Source organism: Eretmochelys imbricata, chromosome 2, assembly GCF_965152235.1.
Source record: "Eretmochelys imbricata isolate rEreImb1 chromosome 2, rEreImb1.hap1, whole genome shotgun sequence".
Lineage (NCBI taxonomy): Eukaryota > Metazoa > Chordata > Testudines > Cheloniidae > Eretmochelys > Eretmochelys imbricata.
This window is the reverse complement of record NC_135573.1, coordinates 257,772,922-257,795,522: the sequence shown is the minus strand read 5'-3', so window position 1 is coordinate 257,795,522 and position 22,601 is coordinate 257,772,922. Positions and strand designations below refer to the sequence as shown.

Here is a 22,601-nt window from a genome sequence, read left to right as displayed (position 1 = left end):
GTATCCCTGTTTGCTTGCTGCTTAAACTGTTCTGCAGTGCTGAACGGTTGATTAGCTGTTGGGTCCTACCCCAGAGGTGGCTGCATGTCACTGGTGGATTAAGTGAATGATCTGTCTATACACTGGGGAGCCTCCGGAATGAAAGACGTTTGATACATGGACATAATCATAAGGGTGCAAGTGCAAGACTTGGAGCTATTTTTTTTTCCTAAAGAGAACCACAGTCCTCAGCAGATGTAAATTGGTGTAGCTCCACTGGATTCGATAGAGCTATGGCGAGTTTCACCCACTGAGGATCAGGTCCCATAGCTTTTAACGTTACCCCGTCTCTCTCCTGGGAATCGCCGTTTGTTTTACTCACACAAAAGAAGGTTGAGTTAGTGCAGAATGGGGGCGAGGGGAGAGTCCTGGGTTTTGCATACAGCAGAAGCTCCTGTCTGCCCCGGGGGTGAGAAAACCTGGATTTGTGCTGGAAATGGCCCACCTTGATTATCATGCACATTGTAAGGAGAGTGGTCACTTTGGATGAGCTATTACCAGCAGGAGAGTGAGTTTGTGTGTGTGGTTTTTGGAGGGGGGTGAGGGGGTGAGAGAACCTAGATTTGTGCAGGAAATGGCCCACCTTGATTACCATGCACATTGTGTAGAGAGTTGTCACTTTGGATGGGCTATTACCAGCAGGAGAGTGAGTTTGTGTGGGGGGGGGGGGGGTGTGTGTGGAGGGTGAGAAAACCTGGGTTTGTGCTGGAAATGGCCCAACTTGATGATCACTTTAGATAAGCTATTACCAGCAGGACAGTGGGGTGGGAGGAGGTATTGTTTCATGATCTCTGTGTGTATATAAAGTCTGCTGCAGTTTCCACGGTATGCATCTGATGAAGTGAGCTGTAGCTCACGAAAGCTCATGCTCAAATAAATTGGTTAGTCTCTAAGGTGCCACAAGTACTCCTTTTCTTTTTGTAAGAAGCATGACGACTTGTAGGCAGGGCCAGCGTTCTGCTCCAAACTCCTTATTGTGCATTTGTGGGTACGATCCCCTGCTCATGTTGTGCCTGGCATCTTGTCTGACCCTTTGGCCCTGTTCAGTGTGGGGCCAAATCTGAGCGTGGGGCAGCATTTTATCTATCCCCATTTGAAATGACACCACAAGGTGAGGAATCAGAGCCACAATCTGTTGTTTAAATGGCTAAATCCAGCAAAAGTCTGCAGAGACTTTTGTTCTTATGGATGAATCCATGTTATAGGAGCCTCGCTGCCACTTGGCTTGGAGTTTTATCAAACTGGATAGTTACTCCACTCTTCATCTTTCTCCCCTTCAGTTCAACCAGCAGAATGACAGAGACTGACCTGGGCCTCCCCACTATCGAGAGAAAGCCGGGGCTGCAGATATGGACCATCGAGGTACGGTGAGAGGAGCGCATCCTTCGCAGACTGGGGGTGTATGGGGGTGTTTTACAAGAAAGAGATGCTGTGAAAATTGCTTGGTGAGAGAGGAAAGATGGTCTTGTAGTTAAAGACAAAGGAAGACTAGGAATCAGGAGCCCCAAATTCTATTCCCAGCTTTATCCCACTCAGTGTGCAACGTTCAACTCACGCAACGGCTCTGGGCCTCAGTTTCCCCATCTGTAAAACAGGGATAATACTGACTTAGGAAACAGGAATGTTGTGGGACTAAAGTTGATACTTTATTACCATAGCAACCAGAGACTCCACTGCACTAGATGCTGCTGGTACACTCTGTAATAGACAGTCCCAGCCTTGTACAGCTTTCAATCTAAATAGACGAGACCATGGATGGGAGAAAGGAAGCATTACTATTCCCACATTACAGCTGAGAAATAGAGGATTTAAGTGACTTGCCCAAGGTCCCGTAGTGAGTCAGTGGCAGAGTCAAAGACTGAGCCCAGCTCTTCTGAGACCACAAGACTATCTTTCCTCTCCAGAGCAAATACTGTTGTTCACAGCAGCACTGATATGACTGTAGACATGCCTGAGCCCTGTCTGCACTAGTGCCTTAGCCTTGGTACCGACGGCCTGTTGCCAGCTGTGACGGTAAGACAGGTGCTAGGGAGATGCTGCAGATAGCGGGTAGGCCTGACCAAAGGCCTTGCATTCAGTTCTGAACATGGCTAGTGCCTGGCTCGGCCTGTTTTCCCCAGAAGGGTGTTCCACGGCTGGCTTGCTGCTGCTGAGCATGCCCCAAACAGGAGCCCAGCCCCAGGCTTAGAGAGCAGAGCCCAAGGAGCTGAGCAGAGACTTAGTCGTGTGACTCTCGCTGGCAGGGACTGTGCAGTGAAACCTACTTGGTGACGATGTTGCCACTGGGAATGATCGAAAGTCATTGCAGTTCCCTGTTTGTTCACGTGGCATTGCGCCACTTTCCAGGGGAACTGTAATTAAAAGCAAGTCTGTTCCCTAGGGACATGCTGGTATGAGGGGAAACCAGTTGGGCCACCAGAAAAATGTATGGCTTGAATGCCACGGAACCGGTGTGAGCTGCAGGCTCGTGGAGCAGCTCAGCACAGCCATGTGTGTGTGTGTGTGTGTGTAAGTAATGTTGGAAGGGGTTCTCCAGCTTGTAGTGCCCACCAAAGCTGCTTGTTAAACCCCCTCTCCCACCACCAAAACTGAACGTAGGCCAGGGCCCATGCAAATGTGGGAAGCGATCGACTACTGCCTTGACCCTCAGATCACCCTGTCACAGAGCTGTGAGATTCAAGAGGCAGCTTGGAGCAGGAGGTGTAACTAACGCTCTGAAGTATGTACACGCACTGATCCCTCCGCTGCCTCGCCCATCCCCACCTTTAGTACGCTCATAATTTCCAGGCTACATACCGTGAGCAGAAGAGATTTAGATCAGAGAAATTGGAGATGGAAATGCCTCTTAAATCATCCAGTCCAACCACCACACCCCTTCCCCCCCCCACCCCCAAGCCCCATGCAGGCTTGGTTATTCATTCATTTGGCTTTAAAATGTCCCAAGCAATGGAGTCTCCACCGTTTCTGCACGGAATACTTAGTGGATCACATTGTCAGGCCCTTTCTCCTGGTATTCACCCCAGTCCTTCCTTTCTGAACTTCATTCCATTCCTTCTCGTTAGACACGCTTGTATTGCCCTGAATAGGTCGCTTTCACCCTTCAGATACTCGTTGACAGGGGAGGCGAGTTATGTGGACCATGGTGCCCGTGCTCCTGGAATATTCAGGGCCCAGGGGTCCGGGTCCACCACTGTGTGGGGCCGGGTCTCTCTCCCGGCCCCGCCCACCATCCCCGTGCACCTCTCCTGGCCCCACCTGCTGCCCCCAGGCAATTTAAAAAGCCCCAGCAGCCCCCAGCCACCACCACCAGCAGCGCAGCGGGGCTAAGGCGGCTTTCTGTCCGCCCTCGCTCCGCACCACTCCCGGAAGCAGCCGGCACGTCCCTGCGGCCCAGGGGGAGCAGGGTGCCTCCACGTGCTGCCCCCTGCCCTGAGCGCCGACCCCGCAGCTCCCATTGCCCTAGAACTGCAGCCAAGGGAGCTGCAGGGGTGGTGCCTGCCGGCAGCGGCACATGGAGACCCCCCCAGCCCCTCTGCCGGAGCCACTGCCAGAACAGTGTGAGGGTCGTTTTCAGGAGCTGCCCGAGATAAGCACCACATCCCTCACCCTCTCCCTCACCCCAACCCCCTGCCCCAGCCCAGAGCCTGCACCCCACACCCAAACTCCCTCTCAGAGCCTGTCCCCCACATCCCCTCCTGCACCCCAACCCCCTGCCCCAGTCCAGAGCCCACACCCAAACTCCCTCCCAGAGCCCGCACCCCTCCCGCACCCAAACTCACTCCCAGAACCTGACCCTTCACTCCTCCTGCACCCAAACTCCCTCCCAGAGCCCGCACCCCACACCCTCTCCTGCCCCCCATCTCCCTGCCCCAGCCCAGAGCCCGCACCCCAAACACCCTCCCACACTCAAACTCCCTCCCAGAGCCTTAGGTAGGTGTGGGGGGAGGGTAGCAGGACTTGGACCCATTTTGGGCACCACCAAAAATTATACAAACCTGCCGCCCCTGCTCATTGATCATAGTTTTGAATCCCTTGTGGTTCATCGATTCATAGAACTTAAGACCAGAAGCAACTAGTATATTGCCTCAACTTATCTACAGGCCATAGCCTTTCACCCAGTGCCCCTGCACTGAGCCCAGTCACTTGTGTTTGGCTAAACTCTTCCAGAAGGGCATCCAGTCTTGCTGTGAAGACTCCGAGAGAGAAACCACTGCTTCCCTGGGTAGCCTGGTCTAAGGGTGCATCACCCTCGCAGTTGTAAAAATGTGTGCCTTCTTTCTAACTTGAGTGTGATCCCCTCTTGATTGTCTAGCACTGTGTTAATAAAAGGCGTGATATGGAACAAACCAAACCAGAACATTTGTTTGGGAAATTACAGTAATATACCCTTGTGTACATAGTATGCAGTATGTACAGTGTACGCGGTCAATATCTGCCTACACCCATAGCACACAGAAATCAAGCTAACCCAGGACTGTGCTCTATAAATAGCGAGTGAGTCATAAACCACACATCACTGGTCTGAATTTCTGCCCAGTGAGTTTGTCCAGTTTCATATTTTTGTTCGAAGTGAACTGGAAAATTCAATGCAAATTTGAATGGAGCCCAGAAAGCCATGCTGCCTGTTCTCTGCTCATCTGAGTGAGAGGACACAAGGGGGCTCTCAGCATGTGGCTTACTGACCTTCCAAATGCTAATTCTCTGCCTCTATGAAGCCCTCTGTCTCTTCAGTGTTAACTAGGTAGGTGCCAGGAATGCTCCATTCTGGGCCGGCACTGCCCCAAGAGGTCAACTGCAGCAGTCAAATCCTCTGGAAATGGTGAGCCTGGATGCTGCTCAGGCCAACAGCAGGGTTTGGACTCAAGTCTTTCAGCCGTAAAAGTATGAAGCTCTGTCACTTGATTTAACAGACTAAGGGCCTGAGTCAATGCCTGTTGAATCACATGGGATTTGTCCCAGGCTTGAAGCAGTAGGAGACCTTTACTTCTGCTGATAATCATAGATAAGATGAGACATATACTGCGCATTGGGTTGCTTTGTTATTTATTCATTCCCCAGGCGCCTCCCTGGGCTGGGCACTGTACAAACAGCTAATGAGACAGTCCTTGCACTAAAGAACTTAGCAACAGCAACTCAGGGGCACAGTCGGGAATAGAACCCAGGTGTCCCAAATACTAGTCTAGCACTCGTCCCACTAGACCACACTGCCCCCGAAGGGAAGCGGCGTACTTCAACAGAGGCTCAAAACAGATAGAGAGATCTATTTTAAAGGTCCATTAAATCATAGAGGGAGAATTCAGGCTGTACTTCTGGGCTTCAGCTAAAACTGAGTTAAGTTAGCAGTCCATCTTTATTAATCCTTGACAAATTTAGGGATGGATTTTCCCAGCTAGGGGACCTAACAAATTTTCAGTTGCTCTCTGATCGTATAGCGATGGGTGGCATGTAAGAACTTAGAAACAGAGGCCAAGGCATGAGTCATTCACCCACCCTCCAGTTCAGAGATGAAGTCCTTTGGCTTGCTCTGCTCTGCACGTTAGAGACGTGCTGTGAATAGAATCTCCAGTTCGGCACCTGTTGCTAGCACTATGCAAAATCTTAGAGCCTAATATTTTCAAAAGGTGTTTGTTTTGTTCGCACGTGGTTTACCCAGCTTGTGTCTAGAGTACAACAACTGGTCTGGAAGCATCAAAGAATTTATATTCTGGGGTGTGGGGACCTGCTGGGGTGTCTGGGTAGGTGGCTAGAGTCTCAGTGTAGCGGCAATATGGTCTTTCTGCAAAGGTGAACTCAATGGCACAGGCCGTAAACAGCAGAAAGACATGATGGTTCTTGGAGCAAGACTCTTGGGTGCTTAGTGTGAAATCCTGGCTCCCCTGAAGTCAATGGCAAAATCCCCATTGATTTCAGTGGGGCCTGGATTTTGCATCTTTGCCGCTTCCCTCTTTTGAGCCAGGCTTATGGCATATACAGAGGAGAAGAGGATGCCCCATTTGTTACCGCAGCAAACTCACTGTTGTCTCTTGTCCAGGCCTTTTTTTTACTGTTGCTTTCTCCGATTTCTTGCAGAAAATGAAAATGGTTCCCATTCCCGAAAAGGCTTACGGGAGCTTTTTCAAAGGAGACTGTTACATCATATTATATGTAAGTCAGTCAAGCAGATGTTGGTAGGTTTGGAAATGCTCTGCACTGTTTCATTAACCTCCCTTGGACTGGAGCTCAAGTCACTCCTTTGCCTGGTTCCAGCAGCACTGTTCTAAAACATAACCTATTCGCCAGCCCATCAACCGCCTGATTTTAATGCCTGAAATTGCATATTCAGTATGAGAGAGGCCAGAGAAGCAACAAGAGAAGGAAGTGCATGAAAGAGACGATCATCTCTGTTATGGCCTCTTGAAATAACCCTCATGCTCTGCGCTCCTGCGGTGCATTCCACTCCCCCACCCCACCTCCAGGGATCGCGAAGGCGAAGGCCTATAGATTGAAAATGGACAAACTGGATTTTGGGTGTGCCAAGGGCCCTGTTTTGGCTACCTTAAAAAGGAGCTGGTTTTCAGGGGTCGGGTGATCAGCCCTTTTCTTGAGAATCAGGCCCCTCTAAGGTGTCTCAAGTTGGGTTCCTAGAAATTCAGGCAGCCAAAATCACTGGTGGTTTTTGCAAAAGTAGGCCTTCGTGACTTGTCCACGGTCTCTCACACAGTCCATAGCAGAGCTGGGAATAGAAGCCAGGTCTCCTGCATCCCGTCCTGTGCTGTAACCACAGTATTGTATAGTGGTAAGAAAACTGGAAGGGGAGTGAGGAGAGCTCATGAGTTCACTCAGAACTTGAGCCAGGCTCGCTTGCAATTTGACCTCAAAGGCTGAGGCACTTCAGAGAACCTAGGCTGAGCAGCTGGCTTGTAGCAGCAGAAGTGCCCTGCCTTCCCAGGGTGATATTCCAGGGTAATGTGCTGTACTGGGGCTTCTTTAATATCTCCCCAACTCTTCTTCATTTGCATAGACCATTCCAGGTTCAGAGCATAGGTGCTGGAGCTAGAGGTGCTGGGGGGACAGCCCAGTGGTTTCCATCATAAACAGTGTTTACAGTTTGGTTCACAATTCTCTCAACTCCCCGGCCATACACATTGTTCCAGCACCCCCAGTTCAGAGGCCTCCTTGGGTTCACTTTTCCATTTGGCAGCTGTTCTGAGCAGTGCTCCAGGTTGCAAAGGGATGAAAGCCTCTTTGATGGACTTAGCTCACGTCCTAAAGCGGGTGTGTGGGGGGGGGAGGGATAACTTCTCTCCTTCCTCCATCATCCCTGCAACTCAGGTCTTCCACCCTCCATACTGGGGGAATTGCTGGTAGACCCTCATGGTCAGTGGGCCACAGACCCACCCAGTGGTGAGCTGGAGCCGGTTGTTAAATTTAGAAGCCTTTTTAGAACCGGTTGTCCCACGTGGGGCAACCGGTTCTAAAAGGGCTTCTAAATTTAACAACCAGCCAAAAGTGGTGCCTTAGGCGCTGACTCCACGGGTGCTCCGGGGCTGGAGCACCCAAGGGGAAAATTTGGTGGGTGCAGAGCACCCACCGGCAGCTCCCCTCGTCCCCGTCTCCAGCTCACCTCCGCTCCGCCCCTGCGTTACGCACCGCCCCGCTCTGCTTCTCCGCCCCCCCCGACTTCCCGCGAATCAGCTGTTCGCGTGGGAAGCCGGGGGGCGGCTGAGAAGCAAGTGGCAGCTTCGCGCTCAGGCCCAAGGAGGAGGAGCGGAGGGGAGCTGGGGCGGGGGGGCATGAGGAGGGCCGCCCGCACCGCAGCAGGTAACTCAGGGGGCGCACAGAGGAACCGCTCCCCGCCCCAGCTCACCTCCGCCTCCCTGGGCCTGAGCACGAAGCCGCCACCTGCTTCTCAGCCCTCCCAGGCTTCCCGCACGAACGGCTGATTCGCGAGAAGTGGGGGGGGGCCGGAAAAGCAAAGCGGGGCGGCTCATTCAGGGGCAGAGGCGAGCTGGGGCCAGGGGCAGGGTGGGGCGGGGAGCTGCCAGTGGGGGCTCCGCACCCACCAAATTCTCCCCGTGGGGGCTCCGCACCCACCAAATTCTCCCCGTGGGGGCTCCAGCCCCGGAGCACCATCGGAGTCGGCGTCTAAGGTGCCACTTTTGATGTGATCGGTGGGGGGAGCAGCCGCTCCCCCTGCTCCCCCGCTAGCTATGCTACCCCGCCCCTAGGAGCCAGAGGGACCTGCCAAATGCTTCCTGGGAGCTGCCCCAGGTAAGCACCATCAGGACTCCTCACCTCGCCCCCCGGCAGGTCCCTCTGGCTCTTGGGGGTGGGGCAGAGTGGGCACCCACTACTGTGGCTCACGAGACCCTCCTGCCCCGTTCTGGGGGCAGTCAGAGGAGGGGGGTGGATGGGGCAGGGATCAGGGGGAGGGGAGGACTGCGACCCCCTCGTGGGGTGAGGGGGGAACCAGTTAAGATTTTGGCAGCTCATCACTGGATCCACCCCTTCTCTGCCAAGTCCTGCTCACATTGCACTGGTACATGAGGAGCTCAGACAGAGCCGTGTTTTCCCCCAGATCCTGCCCTGCCTTCCTTATGGAGGGGAAGCAGAATTATTCCTTTGGTTTATTCAGGGCCGGGGGTGGACTCAAATGGGTCTCTTCTTCCCACCCGTCAGGCTGATGCAGCTGCACATGGACTAAGCCCAGGTTTATTGGATGGAGGAGTGTTTGTCACTCCAGCATTAGAAGAATCAGCTTGTTCGTGCTGGGACATGTTTCATTTTCCTGGCCAGGCATTGCCTGAATACAGCCTGCCTGCTGCTCAGTGACTCATAGGGTGGCACCCTTGGGATCTTTAACAAAAGGGAAGGCCCGCTGTGCCCTGCAGCTAATCATATTTCTCAAGCAGATGCTTTATGAAAGCAAACAGCAAGGCTGGCTAAATCTCAAACACAGCCATGTGTGCTCGGAAATGAAAGCACCCAGCTGCCATTGACTTGAATGGAAATTCTGCATGAGGAAACAGAACTTAGCCCTTAGACAGGGCTAGGGAGGAAAAGTGGGGTTGTGTTGAAGAGTTTGTCTACACTGCAGTTAGACACTTACGGCTGGCCCATGCCAGGTGATTCAGGCTAAGGGGCTGCTTAATGATATAGACGTTTGGGACCCTCTTACCTCACAGGGTCCTAGAGCCGGGGCACCAGTATGGGCCCGAATGTCTACACTGCAATTAAACAGCCCCTTAACCTGAGCCCCACAAGCCCCAGTCCACTGGCACAGGCCAGCGGCAGGTTTTTTAACTGCAGTGTAGACATACAGATGGGCAGTAGACTAAGACTTTGTCTTGGGTATGGAGGTCGCAAACTGGGTACTGATTGTCTCTAGAGCAATGAAGCTCTGAGCTGCTTGCAGGATTGCACATTAAATGGAGTGATTTCATTGCACATTAAGCAGCTATATCTAAAGAAATCAAGTTCTTCTCTATTTGGGCTCTTAAACCGGTGCTCACCAGTGTTATCTGAGCACTTTCCACAGAACAAAACAGATCAACAGAACTTAGCTTCAAACCATTTTATAAAATAAGTCTCTATTAGCTTTCCTGCACAGTGGATGATGGAGTTTAGATGAGAAATGCCGGCACCATTCACAAAACACCTGCCTTCAGAGGGCTTGCCTTTTCTCTTTAGGCTATTTGGCTTCACACACCAGGAATCACAATAGGAGCTGTATGGACCTCAAACCACATGGAGTTAGACCTGTGTTTGAGAGTCAGCAGGGTTTCACATACCATTTGTAGTCACTTTGTATTTATTGTGTGTGTATAATATATATGTGAATAGAATCATAGAAGATTAGGGTTGGACCTCCCCCACTGCAACTTGAGAACATTGCTCCTTGTTCTGTCATCTGCCACCACTGAGAACAGCCGAGCTCCATCCTCTTTGGAACCCCCCTTCAGGTAGTTGAAGGCTGCTATCAAATCCCCCCTCACTCTTCTCTTCTGCAGAGACATTGAGCCATTGATCACCACCTGTTGAGCCCGATGATCTATATTGTGTACAAAAAACTGCATTCAGTGAATGTTATTTAGGCTGCAAAATCAATCACTCAAAAATTAGGAAATGCCAGATGTACAGATGCCCCTGCAACTGTCAGTCTGCCACCTTGTACTCGATGAGCCAGGGATCCTGTGGGGAAAAACAGTGGGTGATCATGTAATTGAAGACTGTATCCTCATAATGCACATGTGTAAGAGCGTTTTGTCCAGGGATCCAAAAGCACGTAGGAACATTCATTAAATAACCAATAGAACACTCACCAAACATGAGAGTAAGGGCAGCTCGCAAGTTGCCGCTCTCAGGCCCTGATCTAGGATAGGGAGGGAAAGGGTGGGTCTAGTAGTTAGTATTGGTCTGGGGCATGGGAAACCTGGAATCAAGGCATTGTTCTGCCACAGGCTTCCTGCGTGAATGTAGGCAAGTCACTGAGCCTGTGCCTCCATGAAATGGGGATAATAGCACCTCCCTACCTAGCAGGAGTGTTGTGAGAACAAATAAATTGAAGATTTTGAAGCACTCCGTTACTATGGTAATGGGGCCATATATCTACCTGAGACATAACCAGTAAGCACATGCTAAAAATGTAGGCACGTGCCTAAGTCCCATTAAGTGCTTGCCTGAATCAGGGCCTTCCAGCGTTCTTTATGGCTCAAATCCTGCTCCCATTGAAATCACTGGCAAAATTCCCAGGAGCTTCTGTAGCACAGGGCTGGGCCCTAGAAGGACAGCTTGACCTCAGGCAGGTTTTTGCATGCAGAATATTAAGGGTAAATCCTGTTTCCCTTGCTCGGGGAAACTTCACTGATTGCACGGGAGTTTGGCCTGAGTAAGAGCGCCGCGATCTGGCTCTCTAGTTTATACCAGTTCTCTTCTGTCAGAGGTATTATTCACAAGATGCCAATCACTCTTTCAAGCTGGCTTGGTTCCTGGATTGCAGATCTAAGCAGATCTGCGTGATTCCACTGAGTGAAGCCTCTCAGTGCAATGAATCTCACCCTGACCTCCTCTTTATACTTTTGTCTTTCCAAGAATAAGAAGACCTCAAACGGCTTCATGATGGACCTGCACTACTGGATTGGGAAGGATTCGTCTCAGGATGAACAGGGCGCTGCGGCCTTCTATGTCACCCAGATCGATGACATGCTTGGGGGGAGCCCAGTGCAACATCGAGAAGTGGAGGGACATGAGTCTGAGGTCTTCAAAAGCTACTTCAAAAGTGGCATTATGTGAGTGGAAATAAATGGAGACTGCCAGGCTGGTCCAAGCACTCAGGCTAGGCTGTAGGTCTGGTCAAAAACATTTTTTTTTTAATTTTTTTCCCCTGTTTTGTTCCAAATTTTCAAAAAATTTAATCACCATTTTAAAATCTGAAACATTTTGGCCAGCCTCAGAGCTGGTCAAAATCAGGGGAAATTTTCATAAACTCCTTCCTCAAATTTTTCTCCCCAGTTTTTTTATTTTGGAATGGGAAACATTTCCCCCATCTCTACTAAATCCTTTGAATCTTTACTGTACACGCAGGGTAAAAATTGGATGGGCCAAAACTACCTCTTTATTAAACCCCAGCAGGCCTGAGTCTCATCTTAGCTAACCAGAACACATCGTTAGGACCTTCATAAAACAAACTCAGCACAAGGGACAAGATTCTAATTTCACATTGGCAGTAATCAGGAGTAACTCCACTGGAGTCAATCTCTGTCTATTTTAGGCTTCTTTGTGACCTCCATTACCACAGTATATGAAAGCTTTACAATCTCTAATGTATTTAGACCAGTGGACCATCCTTTCTCTCCGGGACTGCCGCATACCTTGTGTAGTTAGCCATACCTGTGCAAAGCTGGGCTAAAATGCTATGAAATCTGAATTCCCGCTCACGTTGCTGATAGCATGTTATTAACTATGTTAATAACTATTATTAAATGTTATTAATTATTATTAAATTTGTGGACCAAGTTGAAATATTATGTTACTGGTGTGTTCCCAACGGGGCTAGAACTATTATAAAACCCCAAAGCTACATCTTTTCTTTCCAACACAGGCATGCACATTGCTGAGACTTAGTGCAAGGCCTGATACATGTATGTGAGGTGTTAGGTTGTGCAAAATGCATGGTGATCATGATAGGGTGCCACCCATCCCACTCCATGCTGGTGCACCCTACAAGCCAGGAAAACAGCTCAGGAATTGTTTCTGATCGCTTTGTCATCTTGGGATGCGTCTGGGTCTTCATCATAAAGTTTCAGAGTAGCAGCCGTGCTAGTCTGTATTTGCAGAAAGAAAAGGAGTACTTGTGGCACCTTAGAGACTAACCAATTTATTTGAGCATAAGCTTTCGTGAGCTACAGCTCACTTTGTGTTGGGAGGAACTAATGACATCATGCCTCGTGACAAAGATGTGGGGCAAGGGTACCCCAGTGTCATGAGGCACCTCGCTACCACCTGCCCAGGAGCATGGATCAGCGTTCAAGTCACACTCCTGGTCAGTATCTGGCCTGAGCCGGGGAAGCTAACGGTTCAACTAGTGGACCAAATTCAGTGATGAATCCTGGTCGCGTGCCAATTGAGGCGCGTTGTGCATACACTAAGAAGAAGAAGAAGAAGAAGCGAGAAGCAGTCAACAACAAAATAGGAACGGCCATACTGGGTCAGACCAATGGTCCACCTAGCCCAGTATCCTGTCTTCCGACAATGGCCAATGCCAGGTGCTTCAACGACAATGAACAGAACAGGGCAATTATCAAGTGATCCATCGTCTGTCGTCCAGTCCCAGCATCCGGCAGTTGCTGTGTATCAGCAACCTGAATCCACCAGTTTCTGTCAACACAAGCACTTCCCTCCAGGCCCCTCTCTCGCAGTACAGGTTAGCGGTAGGCACACACCAACCTCCAAGTCGTCCGAGCATCCCGCTGAAGTGCTCAGCCCCTGTTCCATGGAGCACGCATAGAAGTCTCAGATTTACTACTCCCAGAGCAGTAGTACACCAAGCTTGCAAGGTTCAACTCAGCATCACCATTTACTTTACACACAGCTCTCCACATATTGATAAACTTTTCAAAGAACAGAGATTCAAGTGGTAGAAAGTAAGAATATTGGAAACAAATGGTTGCTTAGAAAAAAATCATAAAACGCTTTCCAGAGCCTAAACTTAACTCACAAGACATTCCCTGTCTCCTACAGGGTGGCTTCCCCAAATTCCTTTTCCCAGCCAGTTCTCATAAGATCAAGTTTGCTGATGGCTTGTCATCACACATTGAAAGGAATAACTCGGGGGGAGGGGTTCCACCTGCATCCCCAGATCGAGTTTCAAAAGTTCATTGTCTTCAAAACAGGATAAACCCTGGCTGGGTTTGCTTTTTCCTGCAACCTCCGTAATCTATTGATTAGAATTTTGCTCAGACTGTAAATGGATGTGAACTGTACAACATTTAATTTACATGTAAACAGACCGAGAAACATTTCTTGCCTGAAAAAACACAACTGCTTTTCACCTTCCTGATGACCAGTCCCTTTGTCACAGACTTTAAGTATGTAATTGTCAGTTTATATATGTAACTCCTTACCCAACATCCATATGTACACCTCACAATGGTTATGATGACCAGTGTGACACAGGATTTAATTGGAAACCTTACATGACATTCTTCTAGTGAACCCAGTGGATCCTTGTACCCTATATGCCCCGGGCATTCAGTGGTTCTAGGGTCACACTAGGACCTGCAGTCAAACATTGTGATTCACATGTCCCACAGCACAAGCACAAATAGCTTACATCAGAGAGGAGGGTGGCATCCTGAGTCCCTGCAGAATGCTGTTTTAATTAGGGATGGTCAAAATTTTTCCATCAAAACTGTTTTTTGATGGAAAATTAGATTTTTTTCAATACAATGTTTTCTATTTGCAAAAAGCGCCTGGGAACTGAAATATTTCAATTCCGAAATGCCCCTGCAGTGCCTCATGGGAGAGACACTTCAAGTGGTCATGAGCCTATTCTCCTCTATGGGCCAGGTTCGCCATATGGATGCCACCTCCCATGATGCACCACAGCCACGCAGGACCGTCCTTACCCATATGCAAAGTACGCAGCTGTGCAGGGCACCTGGAAATTTGGGGCACCAAATTTCCGGGTGCCCTGCGCAGCTGCGTGCTGCTCCAGCCCCTGCTCTGGCTCTTCCCGCCCCTGCTCTGCCCCAGCCCCTCTCCCACTCCCCTGAGCATTGCAGCAGGGCCGGGCCTGCACTCACCGGTGGCGGGAAGTGCAGACACAGACCCAGCCACACCGCCAGTGAGTGCTGGGGGGTGGTTCTCCCTGACCCCCAAGCCAGCCCCGCCCACCCCCCGCAGAGGCCGGGGGACAGCCCCCCCGCAGAGGCCTGCCCCACCCCCCCCCCCGTGGGGGAGCTGCGTAGGGCCCCAGAATAGCTAGGGACAGCCCTGCAGCCACGTGAGCCCTAGGATACAAGAGGGAAGATCATGGTGCATCATGGGAGATGTAATCTGACCAGAGAACCTGGCCTGTTGAGGAGAATGGGAGCATGAGGATCACAAACTACAACTCCCTTGAGGCACTGTGGCAGCATTTTCAAATACAAACTTCTGGATATTTTGGATTTGGGGGGTTTTTTGCCAAAAACTTGACATTTTCCTGGGAAAAAACCCTCATTTTCTTACCTGCTCTAATTTTAACCCTCAATTCCCTGTTACCCAACAGCTACAAGAAGGGAGGCGTGGCTTCAGGATTCAAGCATGTGGAGATCAATATGTACAACATCAGACGCCTCCTTCATGTCAAGGGGAAGAAGCATGTGTCAGCCACAGAGGTAAGGGCAGAAGCGCTTGATTCGTATTAGTCACTCGTGGTGAATTTCATAGGAGCAATGCTGTTGGGTAATGGTCTGGCATACCATATGGCTTTCCAGTGGGAGAAAATCTGGGTCCGATTCTGACCTCGCTTCGGTTTTATACCCATGTCACTCAATAGGACCAAATCCTCAACTGGTGTAAATCACTCTGATTCCAATGAAGCCAATGGCGCTGCATCAGTTTGAACCAGCTGACTATCTGGGCCATAGATTTCAGTGGATTTACGTCTTACACCAGCGTGAGATCCAAATCAAGCCCTCTGAGCAATGGCTGCAAATGCAGAGCCTCATTCTCATCTTCTTTACACCAGTGTAACTTGATGTTGAAGACAATGGAGTGACACTGGTATAAGTGGAAGCAGAATCAGACTTGCAATCCTTCCAGCCGAAGTCATGGATTTCTTACACAATTAAAACCAAGCCAACGATTAACTTGATTTTGTAGCCGCCTTGTCATCTGAAGCTGGAGAAAAATGGTTCCAGTTTTTCTATGCATTTCCTTAGGGCCTACTGCAGGTGGTTGTAATAATAACGATTACATACGATGCTATCATGTTTCATTATGCATGATTAACATATTATTCAATACTGTAATATTATTGTATTTTTAAGACCGCATTGGCTTGCCAAGACATGCACATGTCTAAGCTGAGTCACCACACTGCTGCATTGCTGTAACCCTGGCTGTCCCTTCCCTCCCCCACTCAGCGCTAATATTCGGCCCCGATCCTTCAGAGGCTTGCACACATGCTTACCCTTGTGCTGTGCTAGGAGTCTCATTGGCACCAACTCACACAGTACGCGCAGAGCTTCTGACCCTGCTTTATGCAGGATCGAGACCTTGGCTTGTATATGTGCTGTTGGGCACTGCACTCTTAAATGGGTGAGCTTCCCAGACAGGGAGCCTGGGGGAGGAGTTCTGTGGAAGCCCGTGCTATAGAAGCCCATGCTCTGTCATGCAGAGGCAGCTGGGACTGCAGCACTGAATATAAAGGGTCTCTTTCAAGCAGCAGCGTTATTGCTCATCCCCACTGTAAGCTCCTTGGGTCAGGGACCGTGCTCTTTCTATTAGTCCTGAAACTTTTCCATGGGGGCGGGGCGAATCCATTTTCCGATCAACTCTACTCAACTGATCATCACCATTTGCAAATCCCTGCCTTACAGAATAAACAACAGTCAATAACTTACAGTGGATTTTACTATCCTGCAGAGAGAGAGAGAAGCTGGATATGAGTCAGCAGTGTGCTCTTATTGCCAAGAAGGCTAACGGCATATTGGGCTGTATTAGGAGGAGCATTGCCAGCAGACCGAGGGAAGTGATTATTCCCCTCTATTCGGCACTGGTGAGGCCACATCTGGAGTATTGCGTCCATTTTTGGGCCCTCCACTACAGAAATGATGTGGACAAGTTAGAGAGAGTCCCGCAGAGGGCAACGAAAATTATTAGAGGGCTGGGGCACATGACTTATGAGGAGAGGCTGAGGGAACTGGGCTTATTTAGTCTGCAGAAAAGAAGAGTGAGGGGGGATTTGGTAGCAGCCTTCAACTACCTGAAGGGGGGTTCCAAAGAGGATGGAGCTCAGCTGTTCTCAGTGGTGGCAGACGACAGAACAAGCAGTGGTCTCAAGTTGCAGTGCGGGAGGTCTAGGTTGGATATTAGGAAACGCTATTTCACTTGGAGGGTGGTGAAACACTGGAATGGGTTACCTAGAGAGGTGGTGGAATCTCCATCCTTAGCGGTTTTTAAGGCCCGGCTTGACAAATCCCTGGCTGGGATGATTTAGTTGGTGTTGGTCCTGCTTTGAGCAGGGGGTTGCACTAGATGACCTCCTGAGGTCTCTTCCAACACTAATCTTCTATGATTCTAAGCTGTTGGCCATTAGGCCCAGCTAATCATTTATTCCCATGCAGTGTCCTGCACAGAGGTTATTGTTGTTACCACAAAACTAGACTTTTAAAAGAAGAACAAGGAGATCCACACATGGGCCTGCACAACACATTCTTCCTTGAATTTTAAAAAATGCCTGGTGTTCCTATCCGTTCAAACAGGATAATAAATGATAAATCCCTGGTCATGTTATGGATAGTTAATGAATTTGCAGAGGAAAACAAGCACGTTGTTAATATCAGAGTGTTGTTCCTTCCCCAAGAGCCAGTTTTCTTTGACGATCATTGTTCCCTGGTAACATGCACTGTTTCGCTATCTCATGACAGGTGGAGCTTTCGTGGGACAGCTTCAATAAGGGGGATGTGTTCCTGATGGACCTTGGGAAAGTGCTGATCCAGTGGAATGGTCCCGAAAGCAACATTGCAGAGAAATCCAGGGTCAGTGTGGAAAACGCCATTGGATTTATTTGGGGCATTTTGAAAGCCTGAAAAACGAAGAGAAATATGACCGATGATGATTGCAAAATAGCAGCCTCCCCAGCACAAAATGAGTGATACACTGATGAGTATAAAACCCTAGCAGAGGGCTATTTTCCCATTAACAACTGCTACAGGAGTGGAAGAACAGTGTTGCAGTTATGACATAGGACGGGTTCAGGGGATGTGGGTTCAGTTCCTGGTTCTGCTCCAGATTCTGTGTGTGGCCTTGGGCAAATCACTTAGACCTAAATGATGTATAGAGAGGCTATGTGACATAGTACTTAAAAAGTCAGAAGCTTTGTCTACACTAGAGATCTCAGGGGTGGGGAAATTTGTTTTAAAAAAAGGTAGTGTGGACTAGTACAAAGTGACCAGTAGCAGAGGAAAAGCAGAAGCAGAAATAAGAAAACCAAGCTCTTACATATCAGCTTTCCTCCATAGATCTCAAAATATTTTACAAAAGTATCATTACCCCCATTTTACAGATGGGGAAACTGAGGCACAGAGCGGTGATGTGACATGGCCATGATCACCCTGCAGGGCTGTGGCAATGTTAGGAATAGAACCTAGTCCTCCCTGAATTCCTGTCCAGTGTGTCGTGTCCCACTGGACCCCACATTGCCTCTCTGTGGTTGTCAGGGACAATGCCATGGAAGGCCATCAAAAACCAGGAGGGCAATTATGAACCAGGTTCAGGGTGCATAGGGGAGGTGCCTGAGGTTGTGGGTGAACTCATGGCACCCCTTTATATGTATGAAAAGGCAGGCAGCATCTTTCTGCATGTTGTGGTACCCAGAGAGCTGGGCCTTGGGGACACCCTGGAGAAGATAGCAGCATGGTCAGGGTAAGGCAAGCCGCTGATGCTTTCAGCAGAGGTGGAGAGGAGGCAGGTTCCCCCAGGAGCAATGGGGAAGAAGGGCTGCAGGGCAGATCTGCAGGCATGGGAAAGGTGGCAGCAGGAGGAGGGTTTGCAGTGAGAGATGATGTCCAGATTTCCTTTGATGCTAGAATTCCAAGGCTGCTTGAAAACATTAGGTTTAAGCTATTTTGCAATGGAAAATTGGGTTTTCAACTCAACAGCTTTTTTCACACAAAAAAAGTCTTTCCGCAGAGAATGTAAAGATTTGGTTAAAAACCGAAACATTTCCATTTGGAAATGCTGTCGTGGTGCATCATGGGAGTTGTAGTTTGGGTGCCTCGTGCCCCCATTCTCCTTTATGGGCTAGGGCTGCCCAGGCAGACTGCATTGACCAAGATAATAAATTGGACTGAAATGTCCTGTGTGAGCATTGAAAGTCTGTCCTGACCCGGCACCTGCAGAGGTGAAAGGTGAGTCTTTTCATTGGCTAAATCAGGACCCATCTCTTGCAGGGACTGGCTCTGGCTCGTAGCATCAGGGATGGCGAGAGAGGCGGCCGGGCCCAGATTGGCATCATTGACAATGAGAAGGACTCCCCAGACCTCATGCAGATCATGAAAACGGTGCTCGGGGAGAGACGTGGGGCGCTCCGGGCCACCACGCCCGATGAGAAAGCCGATGAGCTGCAGAAAGCAAACGTCCGGCTCTACCAGTAAGTCTGGATTAGGCCTCCAAACCCAAGCCCTGGGAATGAGTATGTGTCCCCCAGGAGGATAGTCCCTTCTCCCCCAGCCCTCTGTGAATCTTTCTCTGCCCATTGCTTTCTCTAGTGTCTACGAAAACAACAACGACTTGGTGGTGCAGGAAATAGCCACCCGGCCCCTCACACAGGATCTCCTCCAGCACGAGGTAAGGTGCAGGGAAATGGGGGGAGATGCTAAGGTTGTCGGCTCTTTGTGATAAGAACTGTCACTTCTTGTCCTCTGCATGCACAGCACCTGCACAGTGGTACCTGGGTCCTTGCCTGAGGCCTGTAAGTTAAATGATCGTACAAATAATAATGAAGGCGGAGTATGGCAGTTGATGACCTGCCCGCCCTCGCAGCCCAAGGACCTGTTACCTCGGCAGTCACTAAAGGAACAGTCAAGTGTCTCAAGGCATTGTCAGAACAGAGATGATTAATAGCTCGTGTTCGTATACGTGAGGGAGGATCTGACTAAAATATGATAGTGAATTTGTTGCCACTAATTTCTTCACGCAGAAACCAGCCCACAAGATGTGGGGGTTACCATGAGGGAAACCAATATGTCTGTCAGCTGCCACCAACCCCTCTGACTAACCAGGGTTCTCGCCTCCCTCCCTCCCTCTGTTTCTAGCCGTAGAAGCATAAGGTGTTATCGAGGGTAGATCAGTGTACATGTCACCTCTGAATAGAAATAAGCAGTGCTTAATTTGTAATGAAAGAGGTGCTGGGGCTCAAGCAATTTTTTTACTTTCATAACTGATGCAGCAAGCCCAGAAGTGCCAGGCGCCAGGGCTATGAAATGCCAAGCCTAGAGGTGCCAGGGCTCAGCCCTGGCACAAATTAAGCACTGATTGAAAGGTTCTGCTTGCTTCTGGGTTGTTTCGCTTTTCCTTTAAAAACAAGAAGCTCAGTTCTCCGTCATTGTTTCCTGGTATGGTACCAGGATGCAGTTCGACTGTCAGGGATTTGAGGCAGAGTTACATGGCCCAGTTCTGATCTGGCACAGCTTGGTTCTGATGTTGCACTGATTTTACACCAGTGTACTCCTCTGGCTTCAGGGAAGTCACTCCAGACCTACACTGGTGCAAGAAAGGTCTAAGTCAGTCATTGCTTCGTACTCCTCTAGCTCCCAGTAGGCACTCTACAAATCAATACCACTCATTAGTCTGGCACAGTGGGCTGAGGGTTGAACTTTCAGGGCCTGTAGTTCTAGTCTCTCTCACCCCATGCTTTTGGGAACGGACCCATTGGTTGCTGATGTGTGCAAAGGACTCATTGCTGGGTTTGGAACAAGTGTCAGATACTCTCGGGATCAATTCAAGCTGGGTCTAGGGCAGAAAACATTGTACCCATTTTCCGGGAATAGTGCAGCTGCCTATGCTAGCTCTCAACCACCGCTAGCAACTGTGCACCCGACCCACTTGTGGAAAAGGGGCAAAACATTTTCTAGTCTAGACGTGAGTGCTGGGGACCCTTTGGATAAGGGGAGAAACCTGGCCCCAGCAGGATTTTTGATCTATCTATTTCCTGTGCTTCACTTCAGGACTGTCACATTTTAGACCAAGGTGGTTTTAAGATCTATGTTTGGAGAGGAAAAGACTCCAGCAAGGAGGAAAAGAAAGCCGCATTCAGCCGAGCTGTGGTGAGCCCTGTATTTAAAACAATCGGCCAGGGGAAGTAGCTAAGAACTAGCCCAGTTGCTGATAATTACAATGGAGCATTGATTGATGGGAGCTGGCCTGTTTTTTCTCGCATATTAACTGGATGAAATAAATGGGAGCTGTGGGGATGAGGCCACTTATTTAGGTACCTAAGAGCCCAATCCAAAGCCCACTGCAGTCGCAAAGAGTTTTTTCCATTGACTTCAGTGGGCTTTGGAATAGGCCTTAAATGGGAATTTGTAGTTGACATTTTCAAAGTAGCTAAGGGATTTAGGGCTTTGTCTTCGCTGGGGAAGAAGGTGTATTCATGAGTTCATGAACTTGAAGTGAAATCCTACTGAAGACAAGACAGTTTGTAGTTTTCACACAAATTAGTACATGAGGAACTGCAGCACAGAGAGGCTAAGTGACTCACCCAGGGTCACACCGGAAATCCGTAGTAGGGCAAAGAATTGAACCTGGGGCTACCAAGCGCTAGGCTGACACCCAAACCGCTGGATCATTCTTCCTCTCAACTCCTGGTGGCTCATCAGGAGCTCTATATGTCTATGAAGCAGGGGAAAAAGGGGGGCATTCCTAACTGGACATGGGCCCATGATGCCCTGGTCAGCCCTGGATATTGTACATCTCAAGAGTTTGTGGGTGTCTAGGTATGGGGTTTTGGCGCAGCCTTGTATTATAAAGGTCAGTTACAAAATTTAGGTCTAGCTCAGGGATTCACATTCCAAACTTCTTAAGGGTTTTGGGGGTATTTGGATCAGCGGGGTTGGTGTAGGTCCAGGCAACATTCAGTCCAGTTGTACTTCTGTACAGAGATTGGTATGAGCTAAGTGAAGTCCTTTTGGAATCCTCCCCCATAGGGTTTTATCCAAGCCAAGGGTTATTCTGCTACCACCAATGTGGAGGTGGTGAATGACGGCGCAGAGTCAGCAATGTTTAAACAGCTCTTCAAAAGGTGGACAGAAAAGGAGGAAACTCAAGGTCTTGGCAAAGTCTACACAACTAACAAGATTGGTGAGATCATCAAGAATGATGCTGATAAACTGGCGAGAGTTCAGAGAAGAGCCATAAGAATAATTAAAGGATTAGACAACATGCCTTGTAGCTATAGACTCCCAGAGCTCAATCTATGTAGCTTAACAAAGAGACGGTTAAGGGATGACTTTATTACAGTCTATAAGTACCTCCCTGGAGAACAATATTTGATAATGAGCTCATCAATCTAGCAGAGAAAGATCTAACATGGTCCAATGGCTGGAAATTGTAGCTAGAGAAATTCAGACTGGAAATAAGGCATAAGTTTTTAACAGTGAGGGTAATTAACCATTGGAATAATTTATGTAAGGTCATGGTGGCTTCTCCATCACTGATCATGTTAAAATCAAGATTGGATGTTTTTGAAAGAGATGCTCTGGAAATTATTTTGGGGAGGTTCTCTGGCCTGCGTTATAGAGGAGGCCAGACCAGATGATCACAATGGTTCCCTGTGGCCTTGGATCTGTGAATCCTCCAAGCCAGCAGTGGCTGATCTTTAGCTTACTTTATTGTCATTGATTTTGAGTTCTGTCTGCTTTCCTTATGAAAAATGAGGCCCAAGGAATATCTTTTACACTGATTGTTTCAAACCTTCAGTAGCTTTAAAGCCTTATTGCCCGTTCTTCCATAACCACATATCTTCCATCTTTGGTAAAATACAAAGGATTCAGCAATTTAGCAATAACAAAAATTGCTGATACTGCATGCTTACATAATAAAATAGCAAAACCGTCAGCTACGTCAAATGTAAATTGTGGCAATCAAGAAATCAGTTAGGAAACGAATCATAAAAATTTACAAAAAAAAAACCTTTTATCTTCAGAAATCAGTATCTATGAATCTAATAAGCAAATTTTGGATGAAAATCTGCTTTCATTTATACTGGCATAAATCTGATTCCGCTGAAGTCAATGGGCTCATTCTGGATTTACACTAGTATAAGCAAAAGCAGAATTTGGCTCACTGGCTTTTGTTGACATGAATATTAATTACAG

General features: G+C 48.9%; 1 protein-coding gene across 1 annotated transcript in view; it reads left to right on the top strand.

Annotated features, from left to right (window-relative positions):
- Positions 1-1,332: 1,332 nt before the first annotated feature.
- Positions 1,333-22,601, top strand: part of VILL (villin like) — a 39,654-nt gene continuing 18,385 nt past the window's right edge. Inside the window, exons 1-9 of the mRNA XM_077809516.1 lie at positions 1,333-1,401; positions 6,109-6,183; positions 11,110-11,306; positions 14,789-14,897; positions 17,154-17,264; positions 18,678-18,877; positions 18,996-19,074; positions 20,454-20,552; positions 21,432-21,585. Coding sequence (XP_077665642.1) covers positions 1,333-1,401; positions 6,109-6,183; positions 11,110-11,306; positions 14,789-14,897; positions 17,154-17,264; positions 18,678-18,877; positions 18,996-19,074; positions 20,454-20,552; positions 21,432-21,585 — 1,093 coding nt within the window. The remainder of the gene's footprint in view (positions 1,402-6,108; positions 6,184-11,109; positions 11,307-14,788; positions 14,898-17,153; positions 17,265-18,677; positions 18,878-18,995; positions 19,075-20,453; positions 20,553-21,431; positions 21,586-22,601) is intronic.